This window comes from Python bivittatus, unplaced genomic scaffold, assembly GCF_059951505.1.
Source record: "Python bivittatus isolate LINGU-HERP-01145 unplaced genomic scaffold, Pbiv_v1 ctg000980_np1212, whole genome shotgun sequence".
NCBI classification, from domain to species: domain Eukaryota; kingdom Metazoa; phylum Chordata; class Lepidosauria; order Squamata; family Pythonidae; genus Python; species Python bivittatus.
The window spans coordinates 36,764,048-36,784,067 of record NW_028277125.1 but is presented as its reverse complement, the minus strand read 5'-3'; the positions used below and the strand labels follow the sequence as shown (position 1 = coordinate 36,784,067).

The 20,020-nt window shown below is 39.1% G+C and overlaps 1 protein-coding gene across 1 annotated transcript; it reads right to left on the bottom strand.

Annotated features, from left to right (window-relative positions):
• Positions 1 to 4,348: 4,348 nt before the first annotated feature.
• On the bottom strand, positions 4,349 to 18,693 carry NRROS (negative regulator of reactive oxygen species). The gene is made up of 3 exons (XM_025168678.2): positions 12,895 to 18,693; positions 10,676 to 10,784; positions 4,349 to 8,087 (listed from the first exon to the last, which is right to left on the bottom strand). The coding sequence occupies exons 2-3, from the start codon at positions 10,769 to 10,771 to the stop codon at positions 6,132 to 6,134; spliced, it is 2,052 nt and encodes a 683-aa protein (XP_025024446.1). The 5' UTR covers positions 10,772 to 10,784; positions 12,895 to 18,693; the 3' UTR covers positions 4,349 to 6,131.
• Positions 18,694 to 20,020: the final 1,327 nt, after the last annotated feature.

Genomic DNA, 20,020 nt, shown 5'->3' with positions numbered 1-20,020 from the left:
CAATTTATGATGTAATGCAGTGTGTAAGCCCAGCCACAATATCTATTATATGGTCCTCCTCCTTAGCACTGATCTCTCAGATATTCTAGAAATGCAGTACATGAAACAGTAGTAATGCTCTGGTAGAAAGAAACTGCAGCGCTAAAGAAAGAGCAAAGAGAAAAGCCACTGAAAGACTGTAAAGAACCGATGAGGTCTGGAAATTGGAAGCAGCCCTTTGAGGTTAGCCAAATGCAGAAATGGCAAGTTTAGTTTGGTGAATGTCATCTCTGTACAAAACACACTTGAACGGTCATGTACCAGTATGGTCTGTACTTGAAACTAGAGGTCTGTGGCAAAAGGCACAGAACATAAAGTGTTAATAGGGCTAGGTATTACAGCACAGGAGAGATTCGTTCAAGTGTGATAAATTAACCCATCCCATCTCTGTGGTAAGAAGCCTCCATTCCCATTTTCACCACAAATGGGCTGGGCAGGAAGCAAGTGAGTGTACATGTGTGTGTGTGTGTGTGCACGCACACACACACACACACACAAAGTCATAATTGTGGTGACTGCTACATTTTTTTGTACAGCTTTGTGAAGAACTTAAAATCTAAGCAGTGTTCCCTTCCCATCAAGTACAGCTATTACGTGTTTCTTGTGAAATATCCTCTGCTCACTGCTGAAAATAAGCTATACAGACTGCATGGAATATATTTAAGTGAATTAATTGTACTACAGCATACTTCTATATGTACAATTTCCAATATTAGTAATCTAGGACATTAAAAGCTAATTAGGTTTAGCAAAAGTATACTACTAGTTTTCTAGATCTTGCCCTTCTTTACGTGCTACCCTTGATTTTATAATACACTCATAAGGAAAATTTCTTTATAATCTCCACAATAGCCCACTCTATTAGCTGTGTAATAATCTTCTCCAGAGTCCTGCCTTTGTGGCATTTATTGATTTATTACATCTGAACACCATTCAACTCCCAGAGACTCTGGGAAGTTCACCCAGGAAGTAAAAACACAGGGAAAAAATTAACAATATAACAATAAGGACAAAGGAGCAAAAAATGGCAAAACCAGACAACAAAAAACATACAGACATTACTCAGAGGGGCTGCAATCATCCTAGACAAAAGCCTGGGTAAAGAACCCAGTCTTCAAGGCCCTCCAAAATGCCAGTAGAACCACCCACCCACCCACCCACCCCCGGTCTCAGGGAAATTTCATTTCAGACAGCAAGCATAAAGAAATATTACTTGCTTCCAAAATCTTGCCCCTCTCTCACACACATGTACATAATGTACAGCAGAAGGAAGCAAAAGATGAGAAACCCAGATGAGGAACTAGATGGCAAGGCTAATCCAAGCAGAACCGTACCGCTGATTCATACCAGCAAACGCACCATTTCATTTCTCTACGATGGACCTTGTTGAAGGGAGACAAAAGTGTCTATCTAAACAGTTAATCTCCAAGCCAAATCCCAGGATCCTGCAACCCATTAGACCCCAGGCGGAGATTAGACTTGATAACTAACAGCACAATAAGCTATAAACTGGGAGCTACGGGCAAGCGAAGAAGTGTCTGCAGTGGTTCTAAATGATGCAGCTGCTGCCTTCACAGAGCCTTCTCATCCCTTGCCTTGTAGATGATGTGGTTTGTCAGTTAGTGCATTTTGATCAGATAAAATGTAAAGTTCATTCCCTCTTTTCCCTGTCATCCTTCTGATTTTTTGTAGGCAGTGCTAGGTGCTTTTGCTTTTAACCATACCCAGAACTAAAGCTGCTTTCACCTGAACAAAAGCGCGGCCAGTTAATCTTTGTTGCTCTTATATGTGGTAGAACAAACTTGCACATCTGTTTGATAAGTTAAAAAATAATACAAAATATTGTTTATTCTTCTGAGGAAAAATCATTACTTTTCAGTTGCATTATCTCACAGTTACCAAGAAATAGGTAAAGTCAAGTAAAAAGTGAGTGTCATAAATTGTTCTGCTCTCTTTTGCATGTACTGAGACTTATATCTTGGAAACGGGAAACATGACCCCATATTTCAGAAATAAAAGATGAACTAAGATGCATCTACGCATCTGCAGGATGTGTACTCATCAGAATAAGAGCTGAGGTTTACTCAGCATGTGGTTTTCCTGCAAGCAAACCTCCACCACAGGAAGGCCTCAAAGAGGCAACACGGATCCACATTTTCAGAACAACTGCTTGTTTGCTTTCCTCAGACAATGGCAGTTTAATTCTGTCCCACAGCACCCACCACTGGCATTAAGCCACAATAGGAAAAGTCTCATTCAGAAAATGCATATAAATCAATTGGCTCTTAAACTGATAACCTTCATAAGGCAGACTTTACGCTTCTTTGAATATTGCTCTTTTGCCAATCAGAATTCAGGCCACCAAAATGAACCCATTTTGCTAGATAGATGCCCATATTTGTATTTTTAGCTGGGACAGACCTCTCTTAAATAAGCAGTTCTGTCATATTTTCCTTGGCTACCTTGCAGTTCAGTTGCTCCAGTCATATTTATTTAGTTATTTGATTTATATAGCCTCCCATCTCACAAATGTGAATCTAGGCAGCTTACAATAAAATAGATAAAACAGATAAAATGCATAATATAAAAATAAAAACACATAGCAGCCAAGCATCACAAAATGGCCATCAACAAAGCCAAGAGATGGGCTTTTCTAACTCATCCAGGGCCCCAGGCCCAGGCACAAAACCAAGTTTTCAAAGCTTTTTGAAAGGTCAGCAGGGTCAGGGCTAACCTAATCTCAAAGGGAATGATATTCCAAAAGGCAGGCGCCACAGCAGAAAATGCTCTCTTCCTGAGCCCCGCCAGCCAACACTGTCATCCAGAGTATGTCCCTTCTGCCGTACCAGGTGGAATGGGTACAGACAATTGGGGAGAGACAGTCCCACAAGTTGCCTGGTCCCAAGCCATGAAGGGATGTAAAGGTGACTAACAGTACCTTGAATTGCACTTGGAAGCACGCTATGAGCCAATACATCTCACCAAGCAGTGGTGTAACACACGCTGAATAATTGATGCCACTGGCCACACTGCCACGTTTTGCACCAGCTGAAGCTTCCAAATGCTCTTCAAGGGCAGCCCCATGTAGAGCACATTGCAATAGTCCAGTCTGGAGTTCATGAGGGCAGAGCTTCCCAGTCCAGGAATGAACACAACTGATGCATACCCCAAAGGTGTGCAGAGTCCCTTTAGCCACAGCTGCCACCTGCTCTTCAAAAAGGAGCCGTGAGTCCAGGAAGAGCCCCAAATTGTGCACCGGGTATGTCTGGGGCAGTGCCACCCCATCCAGAACCAATGATGGAAGGTCCCTGTAACCAGGAGATCCAAAAAGCCAGAGCCACAGAGTCTTGTTTGGATGTAGCACCCTATCCAGACCCTCACATCCTCCATGCACTGAAACAGAACCTCCATGACATCATTCAGACAACCTGGGGTGGAGCTATAAAGCTGAGTATCATCAGCATACTGATGATACCTCATCCCAAACTATGGGATGAGCTCACACAGCAGCTTCAGGTAGATGTTAAACAGGAGGGGAGAAAGGACTGAGCCCTGCAGCACCCTGCAAAGGAGGCGTGGCAGGCTGGATCTCTCCCCACCATCAATACCAAATGGAACTGACCCCAGAATAAGGAGGAGAACCAATACAACACAAGGCCACCCACCCCCAACACCTGGAGCTGCCCCAGAAGTATACCATGATAGATGGTATTAAAGGCTGCTGAGAGGTCAAAAAGAGCAAAAAGGGACACACCACCCCCATCTCACTCCCGCCAGAGATCATCCAAGGGTGCAATCAATGCCATCTTGATCCCATACCCAGCCCTGAACCCTGACTGAAAGTTTAATGTAGGTTAGTTCACTGAGTTGTAAAATAATGTTAAACACATTTTAAAGCAGCAGCACCCACAATAAAAGAGATAAAAATAATTTGTATTGCTAGTAAAAAAATCTAGAGAGATCATTTTACAGAAATATGGCCAAAGCTTTCAGGTGAGAAAAATAAGGTCTAATTTAAATTCCTGACTGAATTTGGTGCTCCTATAACATATTAATATCCCTTTTGATCCAGTTAAGTCTGTTGTGGAAACAGGTGGAGTATGTTTCCATAGCTGAAGGTAGACTTGAACCAGAATCTCCAGCTCTACAGCATGCTGATTCTCTAAACATCTGTATGGCTTAGCATCATGTAATGGGCAAGCTATTATGACTTTAGTCCTATTCAACAACTATGTGTTTGTGTGTACAATTTAGCATGATGTGCAAACACAACCATTGAATCAAAGGACTATACTTGAATGTGCCCAGGAAACTTTTTTTTAATAAACTTTGATCACACAAATACAACTTTCTGTATAGTCCCAGATTGAAACATGGCTCCTTTCTCCTCTGTTTACCTTCTAGTTTTTATTTCTCTCATTCAATAGATGTGCCAAAACTTTAAAAAATACAATATTTTTCTTTTGTCATTAACAGTTTTTTAGTTTAACTAGTAAAAGTTAGCGATATACACCAACACACAAAAAGTACAGTATATCTGTACACTTATTTAAAGGACACAAAAACATATCTACAGCAGATCATACCCAAATTGTAAAAGTTCTGTGAACCTGGCACATCTGTGACCTTTTTCTAAACATATGTTCCTTTTAGAAAGATGTTATGCTATGTCTCTATTACTTTACTAACCAGTCATTGGAGATGGACTAAACATGGAACACTGGATAGCAGTGGAGGGAAGGGGGCCCATGGGACTCAGAAATCCTAATGCTACTGGAAAGATTCTCCATTCAGATTTCTTGGGTTTCTCTCTGTTAAGTAGATGTCAGATTTTCATGTGTAATTCATCTATGCAAGAAAGGAGAGGGGCTTAGAAATCAGCTGTTTTAAACAAAATTATTCTGCAGGTGCCTCCTTTGTGAATTATTATCACAGGCAGTCAGAATCTTACACTTTGAAAATCAAACAGAACATACAGGGCAGCAGGCAGATATTTGTTTGTCCGTATATGAAGTGGAATACTGGGGTAGATCTATTTTGCATAGAAAGGAACATAGCAGGGTGGGGAACACAGACCACTTTCTGCACTATCTCCAAGAATTCAGCTCTCAGGATTGATATTGCTGGGTTTTATAACAATCAAATATATTTTTAAAGAATAATAGGATTAATGAGGTCCACTAAGACACATTAATGTGGAAAGCAATTGTCCCTACTAAAAGTAATGTAGGCATTATGTGTTGTAACCTTCCACAATCAGGTGCCCCTGGAGGTGAGTTGGAACCAGAATTCTAAGCCAGAGAAATCTGGAAGTTATAGTCTCAGTACATATAAAGAGCACTAGGTATGGGAAGCTGATTGTCCTTTCACAGGTATCTTTCCTTTCTTCAGGATCTATGCTATCAAATCAGCAGTATTCTCAATATATCATTCAACAATAGGATTGTACACTTATTTCCTGAAATGTGATTAAATCTGAGATGGAAAATCATTGTGATACCTTCTCATTCTCAGGAAAAAAAATACATTGCCTAATCAAAACATTGAAGATAGAAAGCAATCATTTTTCAAAAATTTATTTATGAATTTATAACGAATCGAGGGATAAAGCTTGGCCATAACATATGAGGAAGTTTAGAGTACTATATAGACAAAGTTCAAAGATTTGCCCAAGAAGCTGCATCTAGAGTTGGATTTATTCAAATGTCATGGCTTATTCCCAGTATAAATCTCTTCTATATGTTTCTTTCAACCATTAAAGACTTTTCTTCCTATTATTAATTTAACCCATATTACTGTTTTATGTTTTTTTCTGTATGCCAATTATGCTTTTGGACATATTATTTGGCCATGTTTGTATAAATCATTACTACAATTTATGGCTTGCTGGAACTAAATCTGTGACTACTACAGCTAACCTAAACCCATTTGTTGTTGTTTAGTTGTTAAGTCGTGTCCTACTCTTCGTGACCCCATGAACCATATTGTGCCAGGCCTTCCTGTCCTTCACTGCCTCCCTGAGTTTGCTCAGTTTCATGCTCAGTAAACCCATTACTGGGTGCCATTAGATTGCTTCTTTCTGCCACCAAATTTCAATATGAGCTGGGTTTCCTGTGCCTGCTCTTTAGCATTTGAAGAATGTTTTGCCTGAAAATTAAAAAGATGATGACAAAAGTAAACAGCAGGGTTAAACAGGTAGGAAGAATAAGCACCAGATACAACAAAGTCATGTTAGCTGTTAGCCACCTACAATCATGGTGAACGGATTCAGGTATATCTGTTGCACTGATGAACCTGGAGGAGTAATTGCAAGTAATGTCACTCATGTCTCCAATGTGTATAGTTCCATGGCTGTGCAGAGTATCCCACCAACCCATTTTGCAGCAGTCATAAGGATTCTCACTGAGGTAGATCACATGCAAACTCTTTCCAAGTTGCCTTTCCATGAAGTACTGAGGTAGGGTATGGAAGAAATTCATCCTGAGATCTAGGGTATAAAGTTTAAGGTCTATTAAGGATTCTGGGAAGTACACCAAACTGTTTCCAGACAGATCCAGACTTATCAGCTTCTGAAATGCAGAAAAGTCCACCTTTGTGCCTGCAGCAGAGAGACCAGTATTCCTAAGGTAGAGTACCTGAATGGATGAAGTGATATCTTTCAAAGTTCCCAAGCCACTGATTAGCAACCTAGGATTATTAGAAAGATCTAAATATGTGAGGGAAGTCCCCTTAAAGAAATGGCAGTGCAACATGCTTAAGTCACAGCCAGACAACACAAGGTTCCTTAAGGAATTAGCATAGTTAAAAGTTACACAATTAGGACTTGTAGCATTATGTGGAAAACAGATCTGGATTGGGTTTTTACTGATGTCAATTGTAGTGATTTTTGTTACATAGATAAAAAATTGAGGTGGCAAGCCATGCAGACTGTTGGTGCTAAGATTAAACTTTCTGAGGTTGGTTAAGCTACCTCCAGAATCCAAATTCATCTGTAGCTCTGAAAGCAGGTTGTGGCTGAGATCCAAGTCCATGAGAGTATTTAGCATTTCCCTATCTTCTATGTTCAGTGTCTTTAAGCAGTTGTGACTGATGTTCAGATAAACAAGGGAAATTAACCCTTCAAAAAAGTGGTCTGGAAGGTAAGAGAATTCATTCCAGCTCATATCCAGAAATGTTAAGGAAGAGAGATTGCCATGGCTGTTTTCTTCCCAGAGCTCTTGGTTGGTGATGTTAGTGATATTGCCATCTAGGAATAGCAGTTGAACTGAGCTCTTTGAATTATTGAAAAATTTGCCATAGAAATTAATGTGATTGTGTGTCAGCAGCAGAGTCTGCAATTTATTTAACTTGGGCAGTAGTGGGAAGAATAGAAGCTGGTTGTAGGAAAGATCTAGTGTTTCCAGTTCAAAAGAAGCATCATTCTCTGCAGACAAGAACCATTCAATGTGGTTATTGCTAACATTTAACACCCGAAGTTGGGCCAAGTCAAACTGCACAATGCAAGGGATGTAGTTGTAGGCCAGGTTAAGCTGTTGCAGTACTGGCATACTTTCAAAAGCCCCAACCTCAATTTCGAAGATATAGTTCTGCTGCAAATCCAGATATTGCAGCTTGGGCAGGTTTCTGAAGTGAGAGTCATCTAGCCTCATGATGGCATTCCTTGCTATAGACAAGGATTCTAGAGAGGACAAATGCTGGATCAAACTGCCCATCATTAGCTCAGTAAGCTGGTTTCCAGAAAGGTCCAGCCTCCTCAGAGAAGTCAAAGTCCATAAAGCAGCTGCTGTCACAGAATAACTGAGAGAAAGGAAATTGTTTGCCAGAGTGAGCAGACTAAGATTCCTAATTCCAAGAAATGCCCCAGGTTCAATGAGTTCCAACCCATTTGCACACAGACTGAGGTTCTGTAGGACCTGATATTGTATGAAAGATGCATTTGAAAGAGTTTGTATAACATTGGCGTCCAGGAAGAGTTCCTCTATCCCAGCAGGCAAGTCTTCTAGGACAGAACTCAGCCTCCTCCCATTGCAATCTGCAGTTCTTTTTTTCTGCAGCAAGAAACATATAGGAAATGATGAGACCAGATGCTAAAGCCATACTATACTATACCATACCATATTATATGCTGTATACCATACTCAAATGGAGTTACATTTAGAGGAAAATATATTTAATTTGATTCCATTTCTTGAGTCCCTACATAGAGCAAATCATGCTTATGAGTCTTATGCTAATAGACTAATTCAATCAAGTAAAGTCAAGGATAATACAAGTAATGCAACCCCACTGTAGTTATCTCATGTTGTCTTAAACATAACTAATGCATAAACGGAGCATAAGATGCCAAAAGATAAACATTTTTGTATCTATGAGAAAACACCATAGAAGAATCTGATGCAACATGGTGCCCTCCAAATATGTTGGAATTTCAACTTTCAGAATTTTCAGTCAGCATGGATGAAAGCTGGGAAATCTGGGAGTTGCAAGGTATCTGAGTACCATGCTGAAAAAAGCTGCCATATTGCCCCTTATTGTAAATTCGGTATTTTGAATAGCCAAGCAAGCTTGAACAATGTGGAAAAAATTACTGTGTTATTATTATCTCATGGTAGATTTGTTATCCAGAAACATTTCCTGGCCTTTTGCTACTACAGGTAGTCCTTGTTTAGCGATTGCCTCATACAGTGACCGTTTGCAGTTATGATAGTGATGAAAAAGTAACTTTGCAACCAATCCTCTCATTTACAACCTTTGCAGGTCTGTAAAGCAAAGGAAAGCTGAAGTAAGATCATAAGCACAGTCGCAGTTTCACTTAGCAACCACTTCACTTAACAACTGAGTTGCTAGTCCCAATTGTAGTCACTAAATGAGGACTACCTGTACTACCATATTGTTACTAGTAATATGTTCTGCATGAAATTTTCATTGAAAAGTTGTTACAGTGTGGTATGGATTCCACTACAGCAAAGTATGTCCACAAGGAGTTGGCTAGCTGTACCTTCAAAGGATGGTTTAATTGATTTTCCAGCACATTGCCAACAGTGGGACTAGGTGAATTTTGTGATCTTTTCCAACTCCATAATTCCATTATTCTTTCAGAACAAGAGCTGATTTCTATATGAACTGGGTGAGGTGATGGTGCTCAAGCAAAAAAGTAACAGGAAGTGCAAGAAAAGTACTGTACTAAGATGGGAATGGTCAAGTCTTGTTGGAAGTTATAAAAATGGATGGCAACAATATAACTTCGAAGTGATCACATATAATGAGGTGCCATGAATATTGTGTTTTCTGCCTTGATTCATCTGGAACTGAATCCTAGTCTGTCTAGATGAGCTTTCAGTTGGTGTGCCTCTGTATGCATGTGCACGTCTGAGAGGGAGTGTGTGATTTTAGTCAGAAGATCATAAAAGTCGTGAAGATGCATTTGTTGCCACATATCCTAAGTAAGCAGCCCCAGAGGTATCATAAAGTATCTCTTTAAAAATCCTCTGTGTGATACTACTGCAGCAAATGAAATGAAATGTTGATTTTGGGATGATGTTCAATATAGAGCATGGCTTATTTGATAAGAGTATTTTGTCTATACTTTGCAGTATATATATAAAACCTATGCCTTGACCTATAAAACCTTGAAACTGCATGCTTTTTTACAAATCAACTTCTATACCAGAGCAACTCAAGGAAAACCTCTAATAAATGTGACTCCAATATTTCAAGAAATCATTTTACTTTGGTGTTTTTCAAGCTTTTGAACCTACAGTATGACCACCTTTCACAACAGAAATCAATTACCTTACAGATATTGCTTAATTACATTTCCAGCAGCCTAATCATCATGGGAAAGTGACTGGTAACTATTCAGCAACAGAGTCCCTCTTCTGTACATATTTTATTTTTATCCATAGCCATCCAAATCATAATACAGCATACTAGGACCCTTTACATGCAATCATCCCACTAGTAATAAGTAAGTTATAGGAACAGAAAAAAAAATGTGAGCACTGACTGACTGGCCCCATCCACATTAACTGATGAGTCTCTACTGAAGAAAGTTGGCTAAACTGGGGTGGATCAGGGACTCAAGTAGTACATTATATCAAGCTCCCCCTGCATTATAATATGAACACTTACACTAGAAATTTTTTTTGATCCCAAATGAAGACGTATGATAGTGCACTCCAATATAACAAAGCAGCAGTAGCAGCTGTTCCTATATTGGACTAGGATGATGAGGAAAATACAGTGATGGACCTATGTAACTGAAAGAAATGGGGAACCAGATGCTCTTCAGATTTTGTTGAAGTCCAGCAACAGCTGGAGAGTGACAGATTCTCTATCCCTACATTAAATCATCTTCCCCTTCTCTCTACCCCACCTAAACATGTAAAATTCAGATCCACAAAGAAACTAAACTAATTGTACTTTTAAAGAACATCTGCAAAATGAAAAGATAAATAAAGCAGTTGAACATCCTAATCTGTTAGGGTAATTTTTGGATTCTTGGAATTATTGACATTTGGATCAAACTCTTAGAACTAATATGTTGCTGCAGCCACTACCATTTAAACAAATCATCTCTCCTCTCCCCATCTTTTTTCTAGAAAGCCCAGTCATTTCAGGTTTGCAGAAGACTCACTAGTTTGCAAATACTGTGATACGTTGTGGGTTTTGTTGCCCATCCTGTATCCAGGAAAGCTATGCATATGGAGAAAATCACAGCAATTAATGCCATTTCAACAGGACTCCTGCAAAGAGAGAAAAAGTAAAATAATAAAATAAAATTAGGAGACTTGTATTGCCTTTTCCTATTTACAGAATTAGGCTGCCTACTGGAAAGCATCAGTTCCAAGTCATTCAAACAAAAGGAGTATTTGCGTTCATATCTGTTTCTCTACAAATATTCACCAGGCTTTCATTGTGAATGTTTTTTTCTCTCTGAAAAACACACACCAACCTTCACAGACGACCCTAAAATTCTGCTGTATAAGCATGTAATACAGAACTCTTTACATTGCTTTCAAATTTGGGGTCCATATATGATTCTAGGTTAAATGTGAGGACCTATTCATTTATTTGATTTCTATCCCACCTTTATTTTGTACAACTCAAAGTGGCATACATAATGCTCCTACCTCCTATTTTTCACACAAAAACAACCCAGTGAGGTAGGCTGGGCTAAGAGATAGTGACTGCCCAAAATCACCCAGCTGGCTTCCATGCCTAAGGCAGAACTAGAACTCGTGCTCTAGTTTCTAGTCCAGCACCTTAACTGCTACATCAAACTGTCCTTCATAGTTAAACAATATGAGGTTTAAAAGTGGTTAAAGGTGGTTTGAAAAGCCTCTCCTTTTCAGTGGTTGGTCTACATAAGCCTTCCTCAATATGGGCAACGTCCAGATGGGTGGATTTTAACTTCCAGAACTTTGTAGCCACTATCACCATTGCTCATGATTCTGGGAGTTGAAGTTCATATATCTGGGGATGGCTGGTCTACATATTTGCTTATTTTATGTCATTATCATTTCTGATCAAACAGAATTTGCAAAATGTTTTTGCTGAAAGCAAATGTGGGGAATACACCTATAGTAATAACTGAAAAAAATCTGCCTCTGCATGGCATTTCTAGCCAAAATATATATGATACCAGAGGCTTAGGTTGGACTAAACTTGTTGCTTTTTACCGAAAGATATCTGCAGAGGCAGAACTTTGTTTCGTCAAAGTAGTGATGCTGAGGGATGGGGGCAGGGGGAAAATTAACATTTTTTTCTCTGTCATTTCCTAATCAAAATCTCCCCACTCCTAAAGCTATTTTTAGCCCTAAAGATGGGACTATTTAACAGGGGAGAAGGCACTCACTGTCTGCATTCTTGCTTGATGCTAAATTAAGGTTTTCACAACCATGATTTGTTGGACATGGCATAATGGCCTGGTTTGCTGTAAGCCAAGGGCACCTATCTTTTTCAGCTACAGGGCACTGAAATGTTGAGAACACGTGGTGGGTTCTTTCATAAAAAGACTCCCTGAAAGCCCTATCCATTCACAAAATGGCTTCTGCAAAAGACATGATCAGTTATAAAGCATCAGTTTGTTAGAGTGATACCTGTCTCTTCACAAGAAGCTTCCAGTTGTACCTGCCTCCATATGTCTTTTTTCTAGGCTGATGAGTCTCTCCTTTCCTTTCTGCCAATGGCTGGCAAAGTAAACTCCTACCCTGTTCATTTACTGCTTTTTTAATTTGCTATTATGTTAATTTGTTTTTTGTTTTGAATTATACCCTCATCTTTCATTCAGGGCTCAAGGTAACGTACATTGTGCTTCCTCCTCCTGTTTTTCCACCCAATGTCCCTGTGAGATAGGTTGAGCTGAAAACAAGTGACTGGCCCAAGGTTTACTACTTCAGACTTTCTGCCATGTGTCCTGTCTGCCTCAATTAATTCTTGTACATTTGATTCTTGTAAACTACTCAGAGAAACTGACAGCTACCATTTTAGAATAAATCTGAATTTTTCAGTTATCAAGAACAATTTGATGACCCATCTAGTTAACCTCAGAACAACTTTTTATGACAAAATCACACAAATCAATGATTATTCTCAGTAAATGCGAACTTATCATGAAACAGAATACACAATTTGTAGGGTAGATATTAGGAATGAACTAACAGCACTAGAGAAATATGTTGGATCACAAGTACATTATCCCAATCACCACAGACATTTTTTTTCTGACTGCAAATGATAGCATTGTAGTTCAGTACTTTAGGATGTACCAGAAGTAGCACGTTGTTTTTAATCATCTTTGGACAGCCCTATGTAAAGCAAAGAATTAAGATAAATTATGCAGGATTTACTCACCGTTTGGAGCAATGTATTCAGCTCTGGGAGGTTCATTCTGTACCAACACTTGTCCTGTGACCTCTCAGTATTTCTAAAAAAGATAACGATAATACAATTAGCTGTTTGCACTCACTTAAGATCAGATTAATATAGATTTTGCGGAAGGAACTAACGGAAACTACAGTCACATGGATCCCAAAGCAAGTTGCAATTTGCTTCACCCAACCTCCCCCACCCAAGCTCTGCAGTTGCACATGGAAAGTTTTTTACATATGCAAGTCACTTGAAAATGAGAAGGAGCTAAGAAGAAGGGAAATGAAAGGAAGGAAACTGTACAGGGTAAATTTGAAGCTATTACTTGAATCTTCACTGACTCTAGTCATGTCAGGGCTCAGGGCTTTTTTGTCTCAATAGCAGCAAAGGTTCTTGGAGCAACCTAAAGATTAACAAATTAATATTAGGAAATAATGTTATGGACTATTTCTAGTTTTGTAGTACAGGACTACTACTGCTTTCTGAAAACTGAAGCTGTGTTAGAATACAAATACATACTTCAGATATGTCAACTACAATTATATAATTCCCTCTACATGTGTTAACCTACAGATGCATTGATTACTTGCCAGGTAGGTTGGACTAAGGCATCTATCATCTTTCAACTGAGATAACTATGCTGGCTGGGAATGATTAGCACAAAATTATGAAGAACACAAGAAAGGCGGTCAAGTTCAAGAAATGCAAGAAGACTCTAGTCTCAGAAGGCTCATATAAATAATACATCAGTGATAATTAACTGATGGGAAATAACATTTCATACCAATTTATAAATTACTGTAAGGCACTGCTATTTCCATTTGGTTCAGAATCAAATTCTGGAAAATATGATGAGGGCAAAATGTTGTTAGAGTTCCAAGAACCTTATCAGATTATATCTCCAGGAGACTGCCATACTATAGCACAAAATGAACTGCTTATAATCACATACTTTTGATAATGCCAGACTCCAATATAACAGCTATTTGATCTGTCTCTGTCTCTCTCTATAAGCCCACAAATCATTATTCATTTTTCAGTGGTTACATTTGCAAACTGCATTAAGCCATGATTTGCTGAATTAGCTGCACAATCACATTACGCCATAAATTGTGGTGTAGATACCAAAATAGCTGGATAACGCAACATAATAATTAAAACCAAGTGAGACAGATTAAGATGATGAATTCTTTGTAAACCCCTATGCAATGGAACTATAAAATCATTATTTTTTATCAAAATTAATGTTATCAAAAAGTTGTTTGCTGAGTCACACTGATTTTATTGATTTTATTTTATTTAGAAAATTAATATGCCCCCACCCATCTTACATACAAACTCTGGACAGCTAACAACAATCAATATAATAAAACCTCTATAAACCAAACAGAAAGCAGAAATTAAAAATAATAATACAATAACCAAGGCACCGTATAACAAACTTGCCATATAAACCACACCAGTATTAGGCTCATCTAATATCCTGGCCCAGCCCCTGGGGGGAAAGCCAGGTCTTCACAGCCTTCCAGAATGACAGGAGGGTGGTAGCCTTCTGGATTTTGCAGGAGTGTGTGTGTTGTTCCATACTGTGATTCTTCAGTCCCAGAAGATCACATTGTTTAATAGAGAGGATATGGAACACACTTGCCCTGTCAGATCTGGTGGGATGGGCAGAGAACCTTGGAGATAAGTGGTCCCACAAGTAATCTGGCCCTGTGCCATACAGGGCTTCAAAACACCACCTTGAATTACACCCATAAGCATATTGGAAGCCAATGCAGCTCATGCAACAGCGATGTAACCTGGGCGAACCTCAGTATGCCCAAAACTGCATGTGCCACTACATTCTGGACCAGCTGAAACTGAGAATTTCTATTGAGAATCATACAAGCAGGTTTTTAAATCATCTTTTTCTACCAGAAAAAATGCTTGTGCTGGATCTGCTGGATCTGTTGGTTTTGCCAAATAAAACACTTTTCAATTGTTAACAGCTGTGTGAACCCAAATGCTTCTCCATCAGCCAGCATCCTTCACCAACCAGATATTGCCCTTCAGATGTATTTGACTTCCAACTTCCCTAAACTCCAACCAGTTCATGCTGTTGGGAATTTGGCAACTGGAAGTCCAATATGACTATGCAGCATAATTTCCTGGAATGTAATTCACCTAAGCAGCTTAAGTCTTGAAATTCATGTACAGTATATGTTTAAAGAGGACTAATACAGTCTTCTGGACAGAAACAAGAACTACATTAGTGTTTTTAGAATGGCAGTCGACACTTTTCTTTCAGTTGTATTTAATTTTTCTTTTTTCAAAACAGCCCACACATCCTCTCAAATCACTCATTTCTCTAGAATTGGAATAGTTACCCCCACCCCATCCCAAGTTTTCGTGGAGAGAATTCTGAATGGTTATTGGCTCTCAGTAACTGCCTTCTCCTTCCCGGCCTGTCAAGACAAACTTCCTGTTCTGTTTAGAGCCAAGGACATGGAAGAGCTTTAAGATCGCCTCTGAACTGGAACTGCAGATGGGGCCTGAATGAATGAAATAAAATGAATAAAATGAATCCAATATTAACTGAAATAATTGAACAGAATAAACAAGCTACAGACGAAGCACAAAGGCCTTCAGTGAAAAAAAAACATAAGCATATTGTACATACAAAACAGCACAAAGTAGCTTCCTGGCACAAGAAATATCAAGACAACAGACTAAGCATACTTGGTGTGGATTCTCCAGCTTAGGTTATTAGGGAGCATTTTGCACTTATTGGGGTGTTTTATCTCTTAGGTGACAAAGCCTGATGTGATCCCCAGCCATAAGCACTTGAACTCTCTATTCCCCCATGCTGTGATGCATAGCTAGGCACACATCCTAGCTCAGAGGTAGTTCAAGAGAACTCACTGACAAAGGGAGCCCTTAAAGAAATGCATCTGGACCTGTGTCAGGTGTCGGGAGTGCACAGCTTTCCTACTCCTGCATTTCTCTCAGGTGCTCCCTGGCCCCAGGGCCTTGCTCTGGAGGTTCCTCAGGGTAAGGTAGCAGAGCATCTGACCACCTGAAATCCTCCTGTCTTGACACCTGAGAACAAGGAAGTGGAGAGGGCAACCCCTTCAGAGAGTCGTCTGCCTCCTCCTGTCCTTTGTTCTTAGAAGCCTCAGAGACAGTCATTGGGAATCTGGCTCCTGCAAGAGTCAAAAAAGCTTGCGGGGGGTGGGGTCGGGGGAGAGGCTTGGGCCTAACCCTCACCCTTTCCAAAGTCATTCTGAATAATGACAGGGCGGGTCTTCTGAAAGTTACCTGTTTACTTAATTGAAGGAGGAATTCTGTACCTACACAAGGGTCGATTCTAGGACAGAGCCACAGCACTGAAAAGAAAATCTAGCAAATGGGCCTGCAAGAAAATGTTGCAGCTTATTTTGATCTTCTAATAGGAGTACTCCTCCTCTTCGGATTCCAGCCAGCCACGTTCTTCTCAACAGGCTATTACACTCCCTCTGACTACCACAATTTTCTGTGTTTATTTTATACGGATCACCCAACTTTCTACTGTTAATGAGATTCCTAATCAAATAAGTATATCCTGGGGGAAAAAAGTAATCTGAGATAGCGACCTTGAATTAACCTTAACATTTTTTTTAGTCCCTGCTAACATAAAGACAAATAATTACTGAAATTTGCTGCAACAGTTTTGTTCCTCTTGAATTTTCTAGAGAAAAGAGCAGTTGAAAGTTGTTTCAAAAACAATTAAAACAGGAAGTTTAAAACAAAAATAGAACTTACAGAAACTTCGGGAAATATGGACTTTTCCATTATGCATTATCTATTATGTAATATATATATATATATATTACTTTCATCATAAAAAGAGCCAGAACTGCTTATTAGGGCTCTGTTAAATTTGGATCACAATATTAAACTATGGTTCAGGATAACATGAATGGGCAACCCATGGATTACATTCATCCCAGTATCCCATTTGCACCCTAAAATTCTGCTATTGAATTTTATAGTGTGATTTCCCCCTTTCCCCCTTCAAAAACAAGGAGAAAAATAAAAGATTCCCATTCCCTCTCTTAAAATCCATCAGAACCCCAATATTTGTAATTCACCATTTTCTGGTTTTTAAAATGTAGGTAGTGGTCACAGAATATAAGTCTCTAGATGTGTATCTGAGTATTCATGAAATTACAATGCTGTTATACTATTCAGAGAATTGCTGAGATAACTATCTACTTTCCCCAAATGTTACAATGGTGAAGTTTCAGTGGCCTCCACATTTATGTAGTAATATTTTTATATTACTGTATTTCATAAATATTGCCAAAGCAAATTTTAAAAAATGAAACTGAGGAGACATGTCTAAATTCCTTTTAAAAAGTAAGGCATAGATTAATCAGAAATCTGGAAGGAGAATACTTAAATATATCCTCTGAAATACATAATGCCTAACATGCATTTCACCTTTCAATCTTCTAGCATCCTTTCTCTGTGTGATATTTCTAGGAAGGAGGCACAGGATTTCTTATTAGAACACAAAATTTGATTTTTATTTGGTATTGATGCTTAATATAAAGATCACTGGTAAAATAGTTATTGATAGGAATCTTCTCTCCCTTCCAAATGTTGAGGGGTCCAACACTGACCTTCAAGGACATCAACTCTGTGAACAAGCTGAAAAGAAAAGGTAATTCCCTCCCAGCCCTACTTCTCTCTTCAGTTCAGAATGATTCTCTTTATTTTATTCTTCATTTGCAAATAAAGAAGAAACGGTGCAAAAGGTCCTCCCCATTAGCACAAATGTGTGTGTATGGTGTATATGTGTGTATGTATGTATACAAGTGCTTCATCTAGTATTTTTTCCCCTCTTTGCTGTGGTAGGAAGTCCCCAAAACTCTGAATTTCTTTGTTGTGGTAAGAGTCTCTGTGTTTCTTCCTTCTTCTATGGCTGAACACTGGATCACTTATTAAAAACTTCCCCTATTTTCCCTGCCACTTTCTGAACTCCTGGTTCATCTTTCTTTCACTGAATTTAAGGATCTGTTTTCTGCACCCTTTGCCTTTCTCTCATTGAAACGGTTGTTCTACACACATTATTCAATGAATTGAATAATGTGCTAAATTCTCACAAATCATTGCTGCTTCTTATTTGAATGCTCATATCTAGCTTTAAATATTCTTTGTGCTACATTCCCCATAATCTGTCAACTGCCTATTATTTGATAGCCTGTATGCCATTTAGTCTCAAATATTAATAAATTATTTGTTTGGTTATTATTACCACTCTTGATGTTTTCATGTATTAACAAACAGGGTAGGGGCAGGAGGAGAACAGAACCCTGGGGAACTCACAGTGCAAGCCCTAAGGAGTCAAGAGAAATCCCTATTGCCATTCTCTGCTGGCAGTCCTGCAGATAAGAATGAAACCACTCTAACACAATACTTGTTACATTTCCACTGAGCTGCTATAGCAGTATCAGTATCAAAGCTAAGAGATCCAGAATCAGCATGCCCTGCACCGTTTCTCTCTCATGATAAAGGACATCAGTTATGCCAACCAAGGTTGTTTCAGAGCTATATCCAATCTTGAAGCCACACACGTCTAAGCTGGCCAGCCACCACTTTATCACCTTGCCCAAGAAAGATATTTGCACCTAGAAGGAATATTTTTATGGCATAGAATTCAAACATTCAATCCCTCACTTATCATCTTAAGAAATATAATCAGCAACAGATACTTCTTGCAAGACTGTTGACAATATAGCTCGGATCTAAGAAAGAGGTAATCATTAAGGCTATGTGCACTTCAAAATGATTTGAAGTGTTTTGGACCTCACACAAATGCAGCATCTCTCTGTTAATCATTGAAGTTTGTCCAACTCCAGCTGGTGCACTAGTTGCAGCCCTTTCTGGAGCAAGAAGACTTGGCCACAGTGACATGTGTGCTTATCACCACATGGTTGGACTTTCTTAATGCGCTGTATAGGGGTCCTGCCTTTGAAGACCACCCACAAAACTACAGTTGGTTCAGAAAGCTGCAGCCCATGTATTGACTGGCACTAGTTGTATGACACCAATTTTGCAGGGCCTGCATTGGTCATCACTTGGTTTCTGGATATAATTCAATATGCTAGTTTTGACATATAAAGTCATACATAACTTGGCATCTAGATACCATCAGGATCTCTTACTCCAAATAGAGTTGACTGTCAAAGAGAATCTTCTGGGAGAAGTAGCTTCTTGTCTTCCCCTCCCCAAAAACCAACTTATCTCTCATTTTTGTGAAGAGGTGGGAGCCAGAAAATGCTTATTCTTCCATCATGGTTACTTTACTCAGGAACAGCCTCCCTTTAGAAGCTAGGCTAGCCCCCATGGTGATTACCTTCTGGAAGGTTGTGAAGACTGTATTTTTCCAGAGGGCCTTTAGGTATTGATTATTGTCTGGAAGCAGATTATATTTGTTAATTACTTTATTAGTGAAATGTTTTATTTAATGAAGTTTATTTTGATCTGATATTGTAGGTTTTTTATTTTGTTATAAGCTGCTGTAAGTCAACTTAACAGCACATACTGTACATTTCAATAAACCTAAATAAATAAGTACCTCTTTTCAGGCTTTTGGATGAGCCTGAAAAAACCTGCCATTGCTGAAAGGAATTTGGTCATTACATTTACTGTAATGTGTCTCTTAAGGCAATAGCACTTTTTTCATCCATGCAAAAACCTGAAGAACAGTCAAGCTACTTTTAATGAATAACAGAAAGATGCTGTGGAGACCTTGGTGCTTTCTGAGCTTGGTTGTTTTCTTGCAGACGTTGCATTCATTACCCAACTAGATAACATCACATTACCCGACTAGGTAACATCATCAGTGCTGGTGAGTGTGGGGTTTGCTCCCTGTTTATATACAGTAGCTTGCCTTGACAGTGTTGGTGGGGGTGTGGTTTTCTCCTTGGTAGTTCCTTCATTAGGGTATTATTTTCTGCTTGTTTGTCTAGTGTTAATCCTTGCTTATCTCGGTGTTGTCTGTTGGCGAGGATGTGTTTTGGTCTTTTTGTTTCCTTCTTGGCTTCTTTTATTGTCTCTTTTGAATGGTGTGTAAATACAGGTT